The sequence below is a fragment of the Camelus ferus genome, chromosome 5 (genome assembly GCF_009834535.1).
Source record: "Camelus ferus isolate YT-003-E chromosome 5, BCGSAC_Cfer_1.0, whole genome shotgun sequence".
NCBI classification, from domain to species: Eukaryota; Metazoa; Chordata; class Mammalia; order Artiodactyla; family Camelidae; genus Camelus; species Camelus ferus.
The window spans coordinates 44,156,192-44,176,883 of record NC_045700.1 but is presented as its reverse complement, the minus strand read 5'-3'; the positions used below and the strand labels follow the sequence as shown (position 1 = coordinate 44,176,883).

Sequence of the window (20,692 nt, the reverse complement as noted above, 5' to 3'; positions counted from 1 at the left end):
CCTTTCTCTGCTTTCACTTACTTGTAAAGAACCCAAGCTATCAGAGCTTGTACTTGCAGGTGAGTCTTTCTTCACTTCGGGAGCAGTTTCTGGAACTCTCACTCTAACATAGTTTATAAAGTGTCTCATGTTCGACACCAAGTTACTACCAGGAAACCAACTGTCATGACAACGTTCTGGTCCACATACTGATGCCTAAAACATAAACATAATAAATATGAAACCTTGTCAATCAGGTCTAAGGTACAATGGAGATGTAACAAGCCCAAATAACAGTCCACTGCCTGTCATATTCCTCAATTCCTCAGAGTCTCATCCACAATTACAAAATGCTAATAAAACCAAATGCAAACACAAAACTCAAGAACAAATTTCCCAATACTAATATGAGAAGTCCAATGGAAGTCAGCTAAACTTCTCCTGAAAAAAAAAAAAAAATACATTTTCAATCTGGAAATACCTAGTACAGAATATTACTTATCACTCATTAGGAAAATCTCATAATACAGTCAAATGATGCTAATTTGGACTAATTGTGGAAGAAACTGTGAAAAATCAACCAAAAATCTGACTTAGTCTTAGAGGGATCTTAATGATCTTTTAATATCTATGAAAGCATGTATGTTGATTCAACTTAGACTACAAAGTACTGTCCAGTCTTTTTACTTATCTGTTCCTATATTGTATTATATTTTGTCTTTAGGAGCAAAGGAATGAGGGAAATATTCATTTGTAAAATCAATCTGTAGTAACAATACTTTTATGGAAATTATACTTCGAAAGTTCTGAAACACTTTAACAACTAGTATGCTTAAGTAATTTAAACATTCTCCCTTATAACAATATTATTCATTAACTCAAAATCTTTATAAAAAGAATTTACTACTCAAAAATAATCCTTAATCAAATTATTAGAATTTCTAGACTGAAGGCCTGACATAATATTTACCAGTAATCAATGTCATTAGCATTACACCAAAAATGCATTAACCATTTTAAGATCTATATATTATGAATTACAAATTTCAAATTCAATAATTCTGTAAGTAGATTTTAATGTATTAATGAAACCTCTAAAAGAACCTATGTATTTGAAAATTAAAATGGCCCTTTTCCAAAAGCTCTTAAGAAGATTTTATCTGAGTTATGATGAATCCATACGTTTCAAGATGGCATATGACCTTTTATTAAGGCAGGTCATAACTTTAAATATTTAAAAATATAAGAAACTACTTACCTCTTCATCTGATTCCTCTTCATCTGAATTTTCAAGTCCTAATTCAATCAGATATAAAACCATGCAGAGTACATGTTCTGACAGATTTTGATGATCCATCAAAATCTTTAAAAAGGGAAAAAAATGCCCCATAATTACTTTTTTCCACAAAACACATTTCGTTTAAATATTAAAAAAATTTTTAATGTTGTAGATGAAAGTAACATAAAAAATATATATACATGTGTGTATATGTATGTAAAATTTATAATCAGATATGTAAGTAAAGCTGTATCTTGATGGAAAGACAAACTAAAACCAAAAAAACAGGTTCCCTCCCAAGATCACATAGTATTTTAGGCAGTAACTAGAAATATTAGTCCACTGATTTCCTAAAGGTTAACACATTAAATAATCCACTAAAACCATTATTATTAAAATACTAGGATCTAACAAAATAATTTAACAAGAATATCACACATCCTCATTTGCTGACACACTTCTCCTGGTAATAAGAATATTACACAAGAAAGTTTGTTAAACAGGATAATTCATAGATATGTGTTTAGCATAGCACCTGGCATATAACTGGGAGCACAACAACAGTTTATGGAACGTTAATATTCTTAAAATCTGTCTCTAAAATTAAAGTTCTAGTATTCTGTGCAGCTATGTAAATGTGTATGCAAATGTGTGGTTTATATGGGTAAAAAAGGAAAAAGGAATGCAAGTGGTTAGGAGAGAGGCTTCTCGGAGGAAACACTGATAAATATGACCTTATCATACATGGATTACACAATGCAAGCCTTACACATCTAATGCAGGACTTCAGGTCTAACCTACACCAATCACTCATTCCATATGATGCAACAAACTGCTGCCCAGAAGATACATAAAATACCATAAGAAAAAAAACAGCCTAACAGTTATCATGTTGTCCTTATTATTAAAAAAAAAAAAAAAAAAAAAAAGCCATCTGGCCAAACTACAGAAGGGGTAAGAGGAAGAGGTTCTGCAAGGAGTGGCACTGTCAGCTGAGGGCAAGACTGCAGAGAGCGAAAGAGAGGCCCGTCTACGCTGAGACTCAAAGAAACTGCCCAAATGGCAGTGGGTGCTTGGAAAGGACTTAGTCACTTAGGAAGTAACCTATTATGACTAAAAAAATGCTTTCAGTTCACTGACTTTCTAATGCTTGTTCTGACTACTGAGAAGGCTTTTCCATTCATATTGTGTGGCACATGGTGAGAACAGATTCTAAAACCTTTTAAAAACCTGATTTTTCAAAATAAATTCTGTATGTACCTAGCTATTTGACCATGAACAACATCTGGCCTTAAGTTTTCTTATCTTTAAGACTGAAATAAGAGTCCAGAATTTTTGCAAGGATTCATGGTTAATATACATAATTTGCTCAGTACAGTATCTAGCAATTGATGTTCAACAAAAAGTAGGTAGGTGGTATGGATGGTGGGAGGAGCAGGAGGAACAGGAGAAGTAGGGAGAGGGGACTGAATGCCGGGAGGCAACAGAGGTCATCCTTTCCAACCCAGTACTTTATAGAGGAAACCAAGGCTCAGCCACACACACCCAGCTTGTGTTAAGCAACACTAGAACACAGATACTAGACTCCCAACAACTGCCTATCATTACTACATACACTCTGTCTCCTCTTAATAAATAAAACATTACTAGCTAAAATGAAATAAATTTTGGCTTGAAATTCTGTGGCATTATATCTTACAATTTCAAATGAGTAACTTAAAGGCCAAGAAAAAAACTTTATTAGGTATTGTTAAAAAAAAAAAAAAAAAGAATGATTTCTGGGGAGTTTCATTAACATGTTCCATATTAAAGTTTTTTTAATATTAAACATGGCAGGAGATGAAATGGCTTACTGACACTGATTTTTAAAAAGCTGACCAGACAATGCAATGTCAATTAAAGGTTTTTCTATAATCATTAAAGCTATCATAAAGTTGAAATTTTAAAAAATGTGTTCATAATAATCTTGAAACAACTACACACTGCCTTTCTATTTTTGATGAAACATAATTTTTATAATAAGCAAAATGGAAAGCTTGAAAAAATATAACTTGAAAGAACACAAATCATTTGCAGTTAAGGCTTCTTTAATTTTTAAATCATGAATTACTGACTTATTTATTATTATATCTACACAGCTTCAATATTTGAACTAATTATTTAACCTCTAAAACTTAAAAAATCATATCTGAAAAATAAGAATAATAACAGAACTTTTACTCAAGATTTTTTTGCTATAATTAAACAAAGTATGTATATAATGTATACACATTACATTGGATACAAAATCTGGCACTAAGTAAATATTTAAAAAATGTCTGTTACTCATAGTGTTACTTTTTAGTGTTACACTGTTACTCATAGTGTTACTCATGGTGTTACTCACAGTAGAAGAAAAAATTCTCCTTTTTTAATGAAAAAAACATTTTAAATCATTTTACTGAATAATTCTCATAGAAATTAATGAAAATAAACTATTCAAGATGTTTTTGAAGCACATGTCTAAAAGCTTAACAGGAGTAATTCTTACAAGTAAAATGAAAAACTGGTCATGGGGTGGAGTTAAAAAGAATGAGAAGTACAGAAATCTAAAAGCTATATTTATTTAAACAGCAAACATTAAGAGAAAACTAAAATGTCTACTTAACTAAATGTTACATATGTTTTCTTAATTTAAATAATGTATATGTAGTAATTGGAAATTTGCCTACAAGGCTTACTTTTCTATTTCTTTTAATTTTTAATTTTTCAAATTCTAATTAGAAAAAAAAACAATAGTTTTTTCTTTGTATCTCATTTGTATGATGTTTATCTATTATAGTTACTTTATGTCTTATTTTATCTATATAACATGAGCAGTTTTTTGTCTTTCACTTCTTATTCAGACTATAACATAAATATGCCTATTATATATATTCACATATTCCACAATATTATATATACAATTTTTGAGCATCAATTAATGTTAGCCAAATAAATAAGTCAGTCCTGTGTGAGAAGACCCAAGAAAAAAATTATTTCTAGGTAACAAGAAAGCAAAAGTATCACCTTTTGAGTTTCTAAAGTATTTAACAGAGAAAATTCTTAATGTTATCACATAGAAGCCCATTCAAATCCTTCCATGTTACATTCCTGATCAGAGGAAGAAAGCCAAGAGAAAAAGCCTAAACACAGGGTCACTGGCCCCTATAACTGCTTTCCTAGTTTTGTCATTTTAGTGGATACTGGTGGTTGTTTGGTCCCTAATATTCATTCCACTCTTCCTGCAGTCACACAATATTTCACTTCTTGTAGCACAGAAGCCATAAAGACATAGACTTATCTGAAACTGTATAAGATGGACAGTTTCCTACAAAGAATGGTGTAGGTCCATTATTTTCAACTTAGACAGACTTGAAATTATATATAGAATACAAGAGAATTCATATATATGTGATTATGACATATCCTCACACATCTTAAATATATAAATACACTTTGCTTTATAAATGGTACTGTTATATAAACATTATCCTTTAGCACTTTTATTTTAAAATTATTGAAATAAATTCTAATCTGAATCTTTCTATTCAAATTACTACTGTACCTTGTAAAGCAGAGTGAATAGCACAATGTGTAAAGTTTTACAGTGCAAAAGTCTCATGAGACCTTTATAGCTGGGATGGAGTGGTGTCCTTTTCTTATAGGGAGGCCAGGGATTTCCAGGGAATTTTCCACTCTGTTTTAGACTGTAAAAATAAAATAAAACTAAAATTAGATGACAGACTCAACACTAAACCGTGGTTTAAACAGTGATTTATAGACAATAATTTTTGTCACATTCTTTATGCGGTACTATTTTTAACCAAATTGCTCAAAAATGCCAGAGAGCTATTCTCTTCACAATGAACATTATTATTATTATTTCCTTTCACATTGGATAAAAATAACTAGAGAGAGCTAAACTGAACGCTAGAAAGAAATATGAATAGGAATATGTCAACAAAGGGAAACAAAGGGAATACAAAGTAAAATACTAAACAAAAGAAATTTCCAGTTGCAACAATTGAACAAAAAATAGATAAACCTAAAAATTCCCTCACTACCAATAGCTGGGAGAGCTGGGTAAAATAGAATCTTTTGAATGCATATTTGAACTCAAAAAAAAGAAAGCAGAGTCCCCCTGGCACCAGAAAAAAAGAAAGAATGACAACAACAAGCACTAACACTGTATATGTCAATGGCTTTAAAGTCCGTGAGCAGGTAGATCTCAAGATGTTGAGCTCACAAGGCTCAGAGATGGAACTGAGATCTCACATAAGGCTGAGACCTTTGAAAAGCTTTACCCTCAAAGACAGGATAACTCACAAGGAGAAATAAGAAAGCTTGCCTGTCTCTTCTGTGATGGAAGAACATGCTACCCAGGAAGATAATAATTACGAACTTATATGAAAATACCACCAGACTCAAAACACGAAAGGCAAAATCTGAGAGAAGCACACAGAGAAACTGATAAATCCACAACCATAATAAAGCATATTAACATATTTCTAAAAGAAAGCCCAAGAAAAATAATTGGAAAGAATTTTGAAGACTTTTTCAGCAGCACACTTGATAACCTTGAACCAAAGACAAAGAACATCCAGTAATTAGAGAATACACATAGTTTTAAATGCAATTAGAACATTTATAAAAATTGATGAATTACCAGGATGCAAAGGAAATCTCAACCAAATACGAAAAGAACTGACATATAGATCACAACCACTTGTCACAAGGCCAGTAAAACTAGAAATCAACTAAAAGATAACTTAAAACTTCAGAGATGTAGACACTTAAAAAAAACACTATGTTCTTAGAAATTCAGAGGCCATTATAATTATAATAGAAAACTTTAAACATTTAGATCCTAAACTATAATAGAAAAATATTGTGAGATACAACAAAAGCAGTACTTGGAAGGAAATTCATAGTCTTAAATGCTTATATTTTTAAAAATCAAAAACTAAGCATCTAAGAAAAGGGAGAAAATCCAAACTAAGTTGAAAGAAGATAATAACAATAAAAGAAAAAAATACAATAGAAAACAAGTGGGGGGAAAAAGAAACAACAAAATCAAAAGTTTATTCTTTAAAAAAAAAAAAAAAGAAAAAAAAAGCAGAAACAGCAGTCCTGTGATAAGACTAACCAGGAATAAAAACCAGCAAGCACAAACAAATAATGAGAATAAAAAGGCAGACAATTTTTTTACTCATTAATTAAATACTTAAGACAAAGTAGAAGATTTCCTAGAAAATATATAATTTGACAATCCCTTTCAAGAAGAAATAAAAATCCTAAGCAGGACTATAATGTTTGAAGAAAGCAAATTAGCAGTTTTAAATTATCCACAGGAGAAAAACAAAAACACACAAACAAAACAAAACAAAACACACAAGTCCCAAGTGGCTGAATAGTCAAGTTTTATCGAAACTTCAAAAAATAGTCACAGAAATCAGAATTAAGTTGGACCACTACCTCACACCATATGTAAATATTAACTTAAAATGTATCAAAGGCTTAAATGTAAGACCTAAACCTATAAAACTCTTAGAGGAAAACACAGACTTAAGTCTTTATGACCATGGATTAAGCAATAGATATGACACCAAAAGCACAAGCAGCAAAAGAAACAAAATAACTTAACTTGGACTTCATCAAAATTATAAACTTTTATGCTTCAAAGGACATGCTCAAAAAAGTAGAAAGACAACCCACAGAATGGTAGAAAATATCTGCAAATCACATATCTGATAAGCCTAGTATTCACAATATAAACTGAGCTCTTGAAATTCAGTAACAAAAAGACAACTCAAATAAAAAATGTGCAAAGGATCTGGACAGTTCTCCAGAGAAGATATGCAAATAGCCAATAAGCACATGAAAGATGATCAACATCATTAGCCATCAGGGAAATGCAAATCAAACTACAAAGAGGTACTACTTCATATCCACTAGGGTGGCTATGATAAAAAAAGACAGATGATAAATGCTAGTAAGAATGTGGAGAAATTGGAATCCTCATATATTGCTGGTAGGAATGTAAAATGGTGAAGCTGCTTTGGTAAACAGTCTCGTGGTTCCTCAAACAAATATAGAGTTACCATAAGATCCAGTAATTTCACTCATAGGCATATACTCAAGAGAAATGAAAACAGATGTTCACACAAAAATTTAGGCACAAATGTTCTTAGTAGTATTATTCATAATACCCACAAAATGGAAAGAACCTAAATATACATTAACTGAGGAATGGATAAATAAAAGTGGGATATCCCTACAATGCAATATTATTTGGCAATAAAAAGTAATGAAATACTGATATGCTACAACATGAATGAACCTTGAAAACATGATGCTAAGTGAAGATGTCAGTCACAAATGATCATATTTGATTCCATTTATGTGACATGTTCGAAATAGGCAAACGTATAAAAACAGAAAGTAAATTAGTGGTTGCCTAGGACTAGGGGGATTTGGGGATATAAGTAGCATATAGGTATATATAGGTAGTATAGGTAGGATATAGGTAGCTGTTAATGAATACAGGGTTTCTTTTTAGTGATGAACATGTTCTGAAATTTATTATGGTGACAGTGGCACAACACTGTGAATATACTAAGAACCACTGATTAAACTGTACACTTTAAATGAGTGAATTGCAGTGTATGCAAACTATATTCAAATAAAGCTATTAGAAAAAAAAAAAAAGTCAAGAAACAGATAACCTCCATCTCCCAACATAAATTTTAGAGACCAGCAAAGGACAAAGATACACAGATAATTCTATGGTGCTAATATAACCTTGTTAACAATACAAAGAACGATTTTTTTTTTTTTTAAAGTAGAAGACTAATGAGACAGGAGGGAAGCGGGCAGGGCACAACCATGAGAAGAATGACACAGCAGTTGAGGACAGACATAAACTAGTTAGAACGAACTAAGCTAAGACGGTGGAAGACTTGACTCCCAGTAGCCTTTGAGCCTCATTATGCACTTATTGTAATGTATCAGCATGTTAAGTGGTACACCCACAGGTACTGTGACAGTTCTGAAGCTGACCATAAAAGGCCAAAAAGTAGACAGAGGCTCAATTCCTGGAAATCCCTGCCCCTCCTCACAAATAGCTGGAATAATCCTCCCACTTGTTAGCATATAAAATTACTGAACTTGTATAAAACTAACCACCCGCACACCCTGGACCCCTCGCCTTTTGAAATGGCCCACATTCTGCCTAGGGAATCTGTATCTCCCAAGTGGCTCTCACTTTCCTAGACGACCCCATCTCCCAGGTCCTCTCTTGCCTTCTGAGATGGCCCACAATCTGTCTATGGAGTGTGTATAGCCCTGAATAAATCTACTTTCACTTTACTATGACTTGCTCTTGAATTCTGTCCTCCATGAAGCCAAGGACCCTCACTCGGCGAGGCGCATCCCAGGGACTCACCCAAAACCTGGGACACGATCATCCTCTCATGCCCCATTTTCCTGCAACACTATCATTCTTACGAGTATAATGGAAAAGAACTTTTAAAAAATTAGTAAACCATATCAAATAGTATTTTTTTAAGAGTGCATCATGACAACATAGGGTTTTTCCCAATATATTATTCAAGGATGTTTGGATTGTATGCTATCAACTACACAGATGCAGAGAAAGCACCCGTTAAAATTAAAAACTCATTCTTAATAAAAATTCTTGGTAAGCATTCAATAGAAAAGAACTTGCTCAACCTGACAAACGGTAGTTACAAAACCACTAAAGCAAACACTACATCTAATAGTGATGCATGAAAAGCATTAGGAACAAGATAAGAATGCTTTTCATCACTGCTATTACTGAGTACTATATTAGAACCCTAGCCAGTAAAGTAAGACAAGAATGTGTGCGTGTATTCACAAGTGTATATATATATAAAGAAAAGAAACAAAATCATTATCCCTAGATAATTTAACTGCACAAAAAAACTGTAAAAATCCATAAATTATTAGAACTAGTAAGAGTTTGCCTGAAAACAAGATTAACAATAAAAAACAACTGCATTCTTATTCACTAAGACAAACAGAAACTATAATTTTAGGAAGTATACCACATATAATACTTATAAAAATATAAGTATTCTTTGAATAAAAATAACAAATAATATCTAAAACTTTAATTTAAAAAAACTGTAAAATTTTATTGAAAGAATTTAAAGATGACCTAAATAAATAAGGAAAAAGACCACATTCATGGATGGGAAAACACATTACTCTAAAGATGGCATTTCTACCAAATTAATCCATGAATTCAGTACAATTCCAATCAAAATCCAAAAAGTTTTATCGTTAAATTTTATATGGTCATCATAAAATTCTAGGCAAAGGGCCAAAAATAAATAGCTATCATAAATAGAAGAGAGAAGGAAGAGGAGGAGGAGAAGAAAGACAAGCAAGAGGAGGAAGAGGGGGAGAAAGCAGATAAACTTACAGTATTTGTGACAGTATGGCATTAATTTACAGAATGAACTGAAGATAACAGACCTATATCAACTGTATTTATTCACAGTAGTTATGTTCTATAAAGTTACCACAAACACTGAATTTTTACTCCTAGGGGAAATAAAGGGTTTAGTTTTGACAAGTCTGGGACCACAACATTTTTGTCATCAAAATGTCATTTGCATAATATAGGTTCATTAGCCAATGTCTTTGTAAAACAAGCCAGTCTCATCAGCACTGAAAACCTGCTCTTCCACATAACCCTTTTCCTATATAACTCGTAGCAGGTATTTAAAAAATTATTCTGCTGTCTCCTGATCTGCAGAACCTGCTCTGCCTGCAAGTTTAACATTTTTCACACTGTATTACCTTTTGAAACTTGCAAGCCAGCCAGCACTAGTTAAGAAGGGTTTAACATTTTCCTGACCCTGGGTAAATGTGACAGTAAATTTCTTATACTCTCAAGCCTCACAATAATTCTGTCCACTATGCTTTTTTATCAGACATTATCTCATGAGTCCACAAATTCAGCTTTTCAGCTTTTCCATAGCTTCATCACACACTACACATGTTACTCTAACACTTTTTGGAATGGCCTCATGTACAGCTCAGTGAATGTCCTCTACCACTTATCTCAGTGTACCATATAACTGACTCCTTACCATTGAACTCACAGCCAACGGCACTATAACAGCCTGAATGAAGCTTATCTAACAACAAATTTTCTTTGTAAGGCACATTAAAGCCTTCTTGCCCTCAAGAACACTACATTTGGCACTTGGCACTATATTTGGGGGCCATTTTAAACATCAAAATCATCAAGAAAAAGAACAAAAATGCAAAAACATGGCACTAAATTGACCGTGAAAGGGACACTTCTCCACAGTATGAGCTGAAACAAGAGGGAAAGCTTTGCTTTGTTTCACCTCAGCCTAGGTGCACTCTGCAAGTCTGCTCGGGTCTGCGAAAAACCAGGAAAAGTGCTCTGAGTATTGATTTGGGGCTTAAAAATAAATTTTATCAAGTAGCCAAATTTACAAGTACAGAATTTGCAAATAATGAGTGTCAACTGTATATGTATACAGTATATGTATATGTCTGTATATGTCAACTGTATATGACAGAATTAGCATTATTAATCAGTGAGAAAAGGCTAGACTGTCCAATAAATGGTCCTGGAGCAACTGGCTTTCTGTAGGAGCAAAAAAATAAATAAATCACTACTTCACCCTCTCTATAAAAATCAACTCCAGGTGGATCAAAACTCCAAAAATGAGAAGTAAAACTTTAAAACTAATGAACTTTAGATAAACTAACAGGAAAACCATTAAAGAATAATCCATACATAGGTCTCAAAGCAAGAATTATAAAGGGAAATTAATAGATTTTTTAAAAAGGCTAACCCTCACTTAGTAATCCAGACAATGCAAGTGAGTCATACATTCAGCACTTGAAGTTAAAATGACAGAATGAACCTAAGTAGTTAATTTTACTTTCACCCAAAACTCCAATAAAAAATACAGTTATGGTATTTTTTTAAAGGATGAAAAGCACAAGGATAGGGAAAATCAGAAAAGAAAACACAAAATTTTATTAATTGGAAAGCAAATGGATATTTGATGACTCTAGAAAACGTAAGAAAGCCCAATCACAAGAAGGCCACGGGGAAAGCTGAGAATCAACCCCAACTGCAGAATCTTCAAAAGGCTCAGAAACTGGAAGCACCTAGTACTTAAATAACTGGTGTGGGGACATAAGAGGCTAAAATGAGGACTGGATGAAAACTGCTTGTCCCCTACTCCAATAGAATCTGGCTAGAGAATTCACCTCTGGAGAAGGTAAAATACAAGCATTGTTAAATCTAGGAGGATGCGGGATTAAAGTCATCATATACATTTTGATTCAGAGCCCTTAGGCTGTGATTCATTCAGTTCCGGGAATAATGGCAGCCAGACCATTACCTTCTGGGCAGTATCTGAAAAAACTTCTCTGAGGAATCTGACCAGACCAAAAAGTTATAAAGAGACAAACATAAGGGCTTCTCAACAAACCTGCCTGCCCAAATCACCCTATATTACAGCTCAGAACCTATAAGATCTGCCACGGCACTCAGAGTTCATCACAAGCAGCCAAAATTATCAGACAGCTGAAGAATGCCTCTAACACAGAAGCCAGATAGACTGAACAGCAGAAAACTCAACTTACAGGAAACAGATATTATGCAGGTAGAGGAAAAAAATTGTAAAAATAAAAAAATTACCATTGACATACCAAAGAAATGAGTTGCATCTATGATTCAACAAGAGGATGCCATTAAGTTTGTATTAAAAAAAAAATTGGTTTCTACATAATACTGTAGTGGCTACATGTAAGCGTAATTTTCAAAACAATCCCAATAGCTTATGATAAAATGTTTCAATTATTCTATTTCACTCAGCACAGAAAAGCAATATTTAGTTTTTATTTTGTTTGCTTTAAGCACTAGGCCCCTAAATATACAGCACCTACATTAATAAACTGCTCCAAAATAAAGATTACATATTTATTTAAGGCAGCAGGTAATACATCATTCTCACTGCTCTTTTCAAAAGCATTAATGGAATAATGCAAATGAAAAGCTAAAAAATGACAGCAAAAAAATTTTAAATGACTCAAACCAACATCTAATATATATAAACACATACATCATACTTTCAAACATAGGCCAGCACCTATTAACCTTCAAGATGGGACAATAAAAAATATCAGAAATTATAGTTCAAAAATATTTGCCTTCCAGTTGAATTTAAAGTACCACTATATAAAAATCACATTTGTCTTTGGGAAATGGCCTAGACAATAGTTCCATTACTGCCATTAATAAACATATTTCACTGAACTTCTTTGGATTGCAACGTCCTCATATATAAAATATAACACTGAAATGAACGGATGCTTTTCCAACTGTTGGTTTGTTTTTGTTTTTGTTGTTGCTGTTTTCCCTCTCAGGCCTCCTCTTGCTGTCGCCCAACCCCCTCTTCCAGTGAGGGTCCCCAAGACACTTTTACAGAGGCTTGAGAGAAGAGTTTGAAGGCCTTTTCCAGCACTAAGATCCTAAAATTCTAAACATCTAAACATCACACAAAGCAAATGGTCTATTTTCACTTAAAAAATCTCAGAGAAATTTACTTTTCATTCATTTAGCCATTACTGATTGTCTATAAAGTACATAGCATCACACTAGATTCTAAAGACAGTATAGCTTTAATTTATCAAATCATTTTTTCCATAATTCTTCAAAAGGCCTTTCTATTACCTTCTTGAGATAAAAAAGGATCCACACTAACTAAAATCAGTTTTGTCATTTTTGTTTCTTAAAACTAAAAGAAAATGAAAATGACCAACAGCCAATAAGTCCTACACTTCAGGGTTATTTCCCAGTTGTGTTCTAATAAGAACTGAAACAGTCAGTTACACAGTTACGTAAGAGACAGTCACATAAGGAAACATCACATAAAGGAAGCAGATGCTATATTTCACATACAAAATACATTTCAAAAAAATTAAGTTTTACATATAAACACATTTCTTCATGGAGATAATATTTATTTTAAATACACAAAATCTTTTATATTATATAATAGTTTGCACATAAAGTTTCACAGGTTAATTTACAAGAAAATGATTAAAAGGTTTTTAGTCTGAAGCTAGAGTATATTTATTTGTCATCTGTTACTATTGTTTTATTTAAATACATATTTCTTTAAAACAAAGATTTTCAAGCTGCCAAGAACCATTACAGCACTTCAGAAATACTTCTAAGAAACTAAGAAATATTATACAGGAACTCAAAAGCCAAATGAGGGGAATAAGAGAATTAGGAAAAAAGAGAGTAAAATAGGAAAGAAGAAATTTTAATAAAAATAGCTCTAAGGATATGGTTTTCTCTATGTGAAGTAGTTACAAGTCAAAACATAATATGGTGCTAAACAACTAATAACACAAAACAGATTAGAAAACACAACATACCTGCAAATAGAAAAGGTTACCAGTACAGCAGTATAGGTCTAAACCAGGTTTTTCTACATTGACACCACTAATGACATTTGGGGCCAGAAATTCTTAGCTGTGGAGGCCAGACTTAACCTCTACTAGATGTCAGTAATACTCCTCTCCGTCTTTAGACAATGCCAAATGTCCCTTGGAGGACAATTCGTCTATGGCTGGGAATCACCCGTCTAAATACAGAAAATTAACTGCTTAAAGCACAAGTAAAAGTCTGCTATGTGGGAAAAAAATTTTTTTTTTTGCTTTATAGAGTGCCTGGTGTATAACAAGTACTCCATAAATGTGTATTGTTAAATTAAATTTTCCTATTAAAACCAATTACATTAAGTATTTAATGACTCTTTCAAAGCTTTGAAAGTTTCAGCCCAATCTGAGTTCAAATTTCTATTCATTATAAAGTAAAAAAGAGTAATAAAATTAACTATATACTTAATTCTCATATATTTAAATGACTAGCCACCAACACCATTCCCTGAAAAAAGGCAGAGCCACTTAAGACAACAGTGTTTATGAAGGCCAGATTAGGTTTTCCATGCAAATGCCTCCTCCCACCCATCTTTTCATTCTTCAGCATCAACAATTCAAATTTATTTATTCACCAAATATATTCAGGATGCCTATTATGTCCCAGCACTGAGATAGGTTCTGAAGATGAAAAAGAGACATAGAGGAAAAAGATATCTCTTCTCTAGTAACTAAGAGTCTAGTAGCCTACAAGCAAACAAAGTTACAAAACCACATTAAAAGCACAAAAAGAGGTTGCTAAGAAAGCAGAGAAAGGAGAATCTCACACTATCTCTACAAGGGTTTTAGTGAAAGGTAGCGAGAGATGCTGAACTAAGTTCTGTTTTTTGGCTTTCTTTTTCTTAGGGGGGGTTTTAGGGGTGTGGAGAATATGCTAAAATTCTACACTACAAACTTTCTTTAGATATATCTATGATGGTTCTCAAATTCAGCATATATCTTACCTATTACTGTAACGTATTGGCAAAGAGAAGTTTTGATTATATCCAATATCTATATTTACACTTTGATAGTTATATGAACAAATATTTCTCAAGATCAAAGACATTTGTATCTTTTTAAACTTGTTTTTAAAATGTTTAAGCACAAATAAACTGAGTAAAAATAAAAGGTGATATCCTATAATGTTCAGCAATATAATATTACCTATTAAGGTTTAAAAATAGAAGTAAATAATACATTTAAAAATACTCTAACAATAACATATGAAATGGAATTCTCCACTACAAAGATACCCTTCAAAACTTTTCTTTTCTGCAATCATCAACATTTTAAACTACTTTGTTAAATATTTACAAATAAAATTCATTTTACTTTGGCTCTTTTCCCAGTTGTCAAGAACATAGCAATATTACCACACTTTTTGGGGCTACTCATCATGTCTGATGTCAGACAATTTTATTCTCTTAACTTGTGCCTCCTCTACTGGTTTAGAAGTAGAACAACACAGATCAAGCTTTGAATTCCATTGGTCGAACAGCAACTAAATAAGTTTGTTATTTTTTCATGTTTATTTGTGATGTTTTATAAAATTTATTTTTATCAGATTAACATCAGATCTTCAGTCAAGATCTTGAGAATATAAATCTCAGCTAGATTATTTTTTTAATCTTAAAATATTTTCTCCTCTGAAGATTTTGAGTGTATTTAACACTTTATTTGTGTTATAATTAAATTTTTTCTATATAAATACAAGATATCCATTATTATACTACTCAATATAACGGACTTACAATGCTGTATATCTGTCCATTGCAGACTGCACGTCTCTACGGTAAACTGTTCGAAGAATGACCATGACGGGGTCAAACTCGTGATCCCAGACTTCAGCTATTATTCAAAAGAGAGTAGAAACAAAATACTGACTTCTTAGGAATAAAGTCAATCTCTAATGACTAATTACATTTAAGTATATTTTAAATTTAAAAGATGGGAAAGTTTTGAGGAGCAAGGAGATGGTAAAACAGGTAAGAAGCTATGTCTACTACTATACTCACTTTAACAAGAGTAGGTTTGCTTTTATTGCTTAGTATAACAGATTCACTTAAGGCTTAGTTTCCTAAAACTAAAGGCTTATTTTAACTACTTTTAAAAAGTTTTAAAACCACTCATCTATTCTAACTCTCTCATTTTACAAATAAAAAGTCAAATCCAAAGATTAAAAACTGACTTTCTCTTTTCTGTTTAAAAAGCAGATTCCCAGAATCCATCCCCAGAGGTCTGGATAAGAGCAGATTAGGCTGAGATATAGGACCTTGTATTTTAATAAGTATTACGAGTGAGTCTGACAGAGGTAATCCTCACATCACACTGTAATAATAAGCACTATACAAAAACATCAACCCACTTACAAGCTCATCTAAATTTTAGACACAAAGTGTTCTCTACAATAAAGAAATACTGTGCTTTTCCTTTAATGGAAAACATTCCAGCCAGAGACTCTGGATTGTTCTTCCTACTTTGTAAACTCTCTGAAAAATCCCACATGATAAGGCTGATTTTGCTATGTTTTACCAAACACAGCACATGCTATTTACAGCTTCAAAGTGGGCATCAGTATTTCACTTAGACAATGAGTGTTGAGGGGGTTAAGAAGCATGTAACTACTACTTCCTTCAAAATTCTCAGATTAGTAAAAATGTGAAAGTGAAGAAGACAAGACAGTGAATCAAGACTTCCCCTACTTCTGTTCCTTGTTAAGTATGTCATCCACAAATCCAGGTGGGAAAAAAATCTCAGAAAACCAACCACTTAAAGGAAAAGATTTCTATGTATTTACATAGGTTCAAAATGTATGAGAATGTTATCAGCATTCCATATAGATTTTAACTGTTTCGAGTTAAAATTTGGGTAGTGAGAACTATTTCTAAATAAAATTTAGAGAGCAAATATATTCAGAATGTTTTAAAATATATATTTTACTTAACAATTTCTGATTCATTTACAGTTCATTTACTCATAAAAATAAACTGGAGTTCATATATAAAGTTTCTTTTATAATTTAGAGTCATCTAAGAAGTCTTATTGTAACATAAACCATGGATATATAAATAAATGGAAGCAATATCTCTGTATACCATAAAAGACAAACATACACCTACAAGAAAGTTCAAGAGAAAACCAAAGCTGAATAAATTAAACGCAAAACGTTTTGTTTCAGTATACACAACAAACCCTCAGAAAACTAGTATTTGAAAGAATATATTCATGTGTATAAACATACCTTTAGGCGTATACATGCCTTGTTGCATAGAACCTCCAGGTTCAAAAACAGGAGCCTTAAAATCAGCTACAGCTGATAAAACTGATTCAAAGCTATAACTGCCTGGAATAATGCCACTTTTGGGATTTGGATTTTCTGGAATATGATGTATGTGTCAAGAAAAAAAATTAATAACTAAGAGCCAGCTTTATAATCTTACTAAGGTATTCTAGTTTCTAACTGCCTTTGCTAAAATACATAGAGCAATTGGCTGTAATATATAAAGTTAGCCACAAGAGGGCTATATAATACAACAATTCAATAAATTTTTATTATCTGTGAATTTTTAAAAGTTTTAACCTAGAAGCCTAATAAATGACATGCTGAAATAGTTCTGAAGTATATTTCCCCCAAAACAAATTAATATAATTTCAGGAAGTGAAAAAAATTTTAATCTCCATTTTCACCATTTTGCAAAAAATGTTGTACTTTCCCTTAGAAAATCAAAGTATGCTAAAAATCAGCCAAGATTTTTGTGAGCAAGGATTATTTTTCCAAAAACACAAGATGTCATCCTCAAAAGAAAAAAGAGAAAGATACTAAGCAAATTTTTTAAAAAGAAGAAAACTACAAAGACTCTTTCCTACTGTTTTCACATAAAGCCATATAATTCTTTTTAAATTCAAAGTTACAGAGAATGCTTTTGCTCTGTTACAGCACTGATACAGGATATGTTGGTTGAATGAAATCATCAAATAGTATCAAACTGATGCTACTTAAGAAAACCTTCAAGGTTATGAAATAGGGATTCTAATAGCTTTTTCATACATTTTAGCCAATTATTTCAAACATATTCATAATACAAAAAGTAAATTTATTCAAAAATTTACAAAATAAACTTAATCACAAAATAACACGATGATCAGTGTCTAAAATTTTATTGACAATAACTTAAAAAATAAAGTGTCCATTGTATGCTCAGTCATATACAGAGAACTGTAAGTTTTTTAAGTTTGTAGATAATAGTCTTTGCCCTTAAAAACTTCTTAGTTTAAGACTGAACTCTAAGAAAAAAATACTCAGAATGTTTAAAATCCCAATAACAATAATTATAAAATATACCTCTAAATTTTACCCATGAATTCCAGCCTGGCTATACAGAAAAAGCAGACCTAGCTACCTTTTACCAAGTGTCTAGCTCCCTTTCACTAATTCTGATCCTGGGGTGTCCAGAGCCATCAGTCCTGACAGGTAACCAAGGTTTAACAAGAGTACCCTGAGAGGCGACAATTAGAGGCAAAAACATTGGCTACTGGTCTTGAACACCAAATTGAAGAAACAATTGGGAGTTCTTCTTCTATATTATTTTTCAACTTCAAAAAAAGGTTTTAATCAAAAAAGTGATATATCTTTAATCCATAAATATTACTTATTATTCAGATCCTGCAACTAACAGAAAACTAAACTTTTAAAAGGATATGAGGTCCAGCAATGAACTATGTGTCCTGTCATTCATACACAGCTGGGCTACCATCTCTGCCCTGAGAATCTCATCATCAGACATTCCTAAAATTAAAAACAATTAATAAATCTGATTATCTATAAATTATAGAGAAACAACTTACCACACAATTCATTAGCTGTTTTACCAAAAATGAGAGGCTTCAAAAATTAAAGAACAAAGAATGTAATGCCCCAAATATAACTGCAGTTTAACTACCCTGCCATTTGCAGTTCCCTTAAATAAAGTTTTTTAAAGGTTACAGTAAAAGGAGTATCAATGGTAAAACATATCATATCAAGAGTTTGAAACACAACCTTTCCTTTTTTCCATAAGCCAGTTACTACCATGGGGAAAGGGGAGGAAAGGGAGGTTAATAGTTAATACCCACGTATTTGCATTAGTGCTTTTTACCTAAATGTAAACGAAGACTCAAAAGAATCACAAGAAATGTAAGAGCGCCTTCTAACATGGATCTCTCATGCTCTGCATCAAGTACTGTGTTTTGATGTTGTGAAGCCATTGTCAACAAATCCACTACCTTAAATCTATTAAAAAAATATTTGAGACAGATTTTTTAAAGTTAAAACAAAATTAACTTAAATTCCAAATAATTCCTAATACCTGTCATCATATAAAATTATGCTTACCTTTCAAAGACAGATGAAATAAAATAATCTGGATCAAGTCTAGATGCACAAACCTTTCAAAGACAAAAAAAAAAAAAATAAATCCACAAACTTATTTCTCAATATTCAGTTTTACTTCTTGTATTAATTATGTTTTTTTATTTTCTGTATCATATGATCTTTTGACATCTAAGGGGTCTTACAGACCAGGGGAGAAATTACCCCTATTAGGGCTAGCTAATACCTAAAGAAAGTAAACAGCTTACTTGGGAGCAATTCTCTCATATGCCAGTTACTCGTGCCCTTAATTTAATTCATATATCAAGCCAATATTCCAACCCTGCCACTGCCTAGGGCAAGGGACCAGATAGCTGCAGACAGCTTTTATGCCCCAAAACCCACCAAGATTATTCAAACTAGCCAGTCCTAAACTGTTTCCCCTGCCCTGCTTTGCCTGTACTATGGAGACTCAAAAAAAGGTTCTGGTCTAAGATTTCCCCTCCCTCCTCCTTCTGTCTCTTGACCAAAACCTAATGCTTCCCCTCTGGTCCTGTGTGGCATGGCATGCCCTCTTCCTTCGGGAGATGTAAATAATAAAATTCTTCTTAAATAGCTTTGATCTGTCTGTCATCATTTAGTCACCTCTATAAATTAAAATCCCACAGGTACAAATGAGACATTTCAAAAGTACAGTATCTGTATAACCAAGCTGGCTTACCTGTAACAGGTAAATGTCAGGATCAATCATGGAATTACAGAAATGAGACTGGACATAGGTCATGGCTTGTCCTTTGATTTGCAGACCATTTCTTACCCACATATTGCTGTGGATTTCAGCAAGACTTGCCTAGTAAAATTAAAATTAAGTAAATTGGACAAAGAAGTCATCTAAAGTCAACTTTTATAAAATCATGTTATAATAAACAATTATTCCAAAATATTTTATAACTTAATCATAATATGAGCCTTATATTCTGTCCAATGTTAAGATATTCAATTCAAATATATACATTTAAAATTTTAACTGATTTAAAATTATTCAAGATCAATGAATATAAACTATACCTTTAATTCATATAACTCAACCTTCAATCTAAACCAGTCATTTTCAAAAATTTGGCAAGTAAGAGAAGGTCAGATTATAATAAATTTTTTTAATATACTAATATTTAATTCATGTATTTATATTCTATATCAACTAAAACTAAGTACAGTCATAACTTCATCTCTTATTTGTTCCTAACTCCCAGAGTTAACATTCAATAATGATTAACAAATCTAAAATTGCCAGGAAAAACAAACTGAAGTGCAAATCCCTCTAATGTATATAAAAGGTGGCCCACAAAATCAATTTAGAAATGAAAGAAACCACAATGCATTTGTAGGCTGATTCTTCTCTTTTCTCTCTTCTCACTTTACAGATGGGGAAACTAAAGAATCACTCCAACCAACACGGATAGTAAAACAGTGATAGCACTAAGGCTAGAACTGTTGGGTCTCCTGACTCCCAAAATACTACTGTAGTATGTTAA

The 20,692-nt window shown here is 32.3% G+C and overlaps 1 protein-coding gene across 1 annotated transcript in view; it reads right to left on the bottom strand.

Annotated features, from left to right (window-relative positions):
• Window positions 1-20,692, bottom strand: part of UBR3 (ubiquitin protein ligase E3 component n-recognin 3) — a 185,355-nt gene that overhangs the window by 93,231 nt on the left and 71,432 nt on the right. The window contains 9 exon segments of the mRNA XM_032479658.1: window positions 22-195; window positions 1,238-1,342; window positions 4,845-4,986; window positions 15,562-15,658; window positions 17,052-17,193; window positions 18,511-18,596; window positions 18,946-19,079; window positions 19,182-19,234; window positions 19,879-20,007. Of these exon segments, the coding sequence (XP_032335549.1) occupies window positions 22-195; window positions 1,238-1,342; window positions 4,845-4,986; window positions 15,562-15,658; window positions 17,052-17,193; window positions 18,511-18,596; window positions 18,946-19,079; window positions 19,182-19,234; window positions 19,879-20,007 (1,062 nt within the window).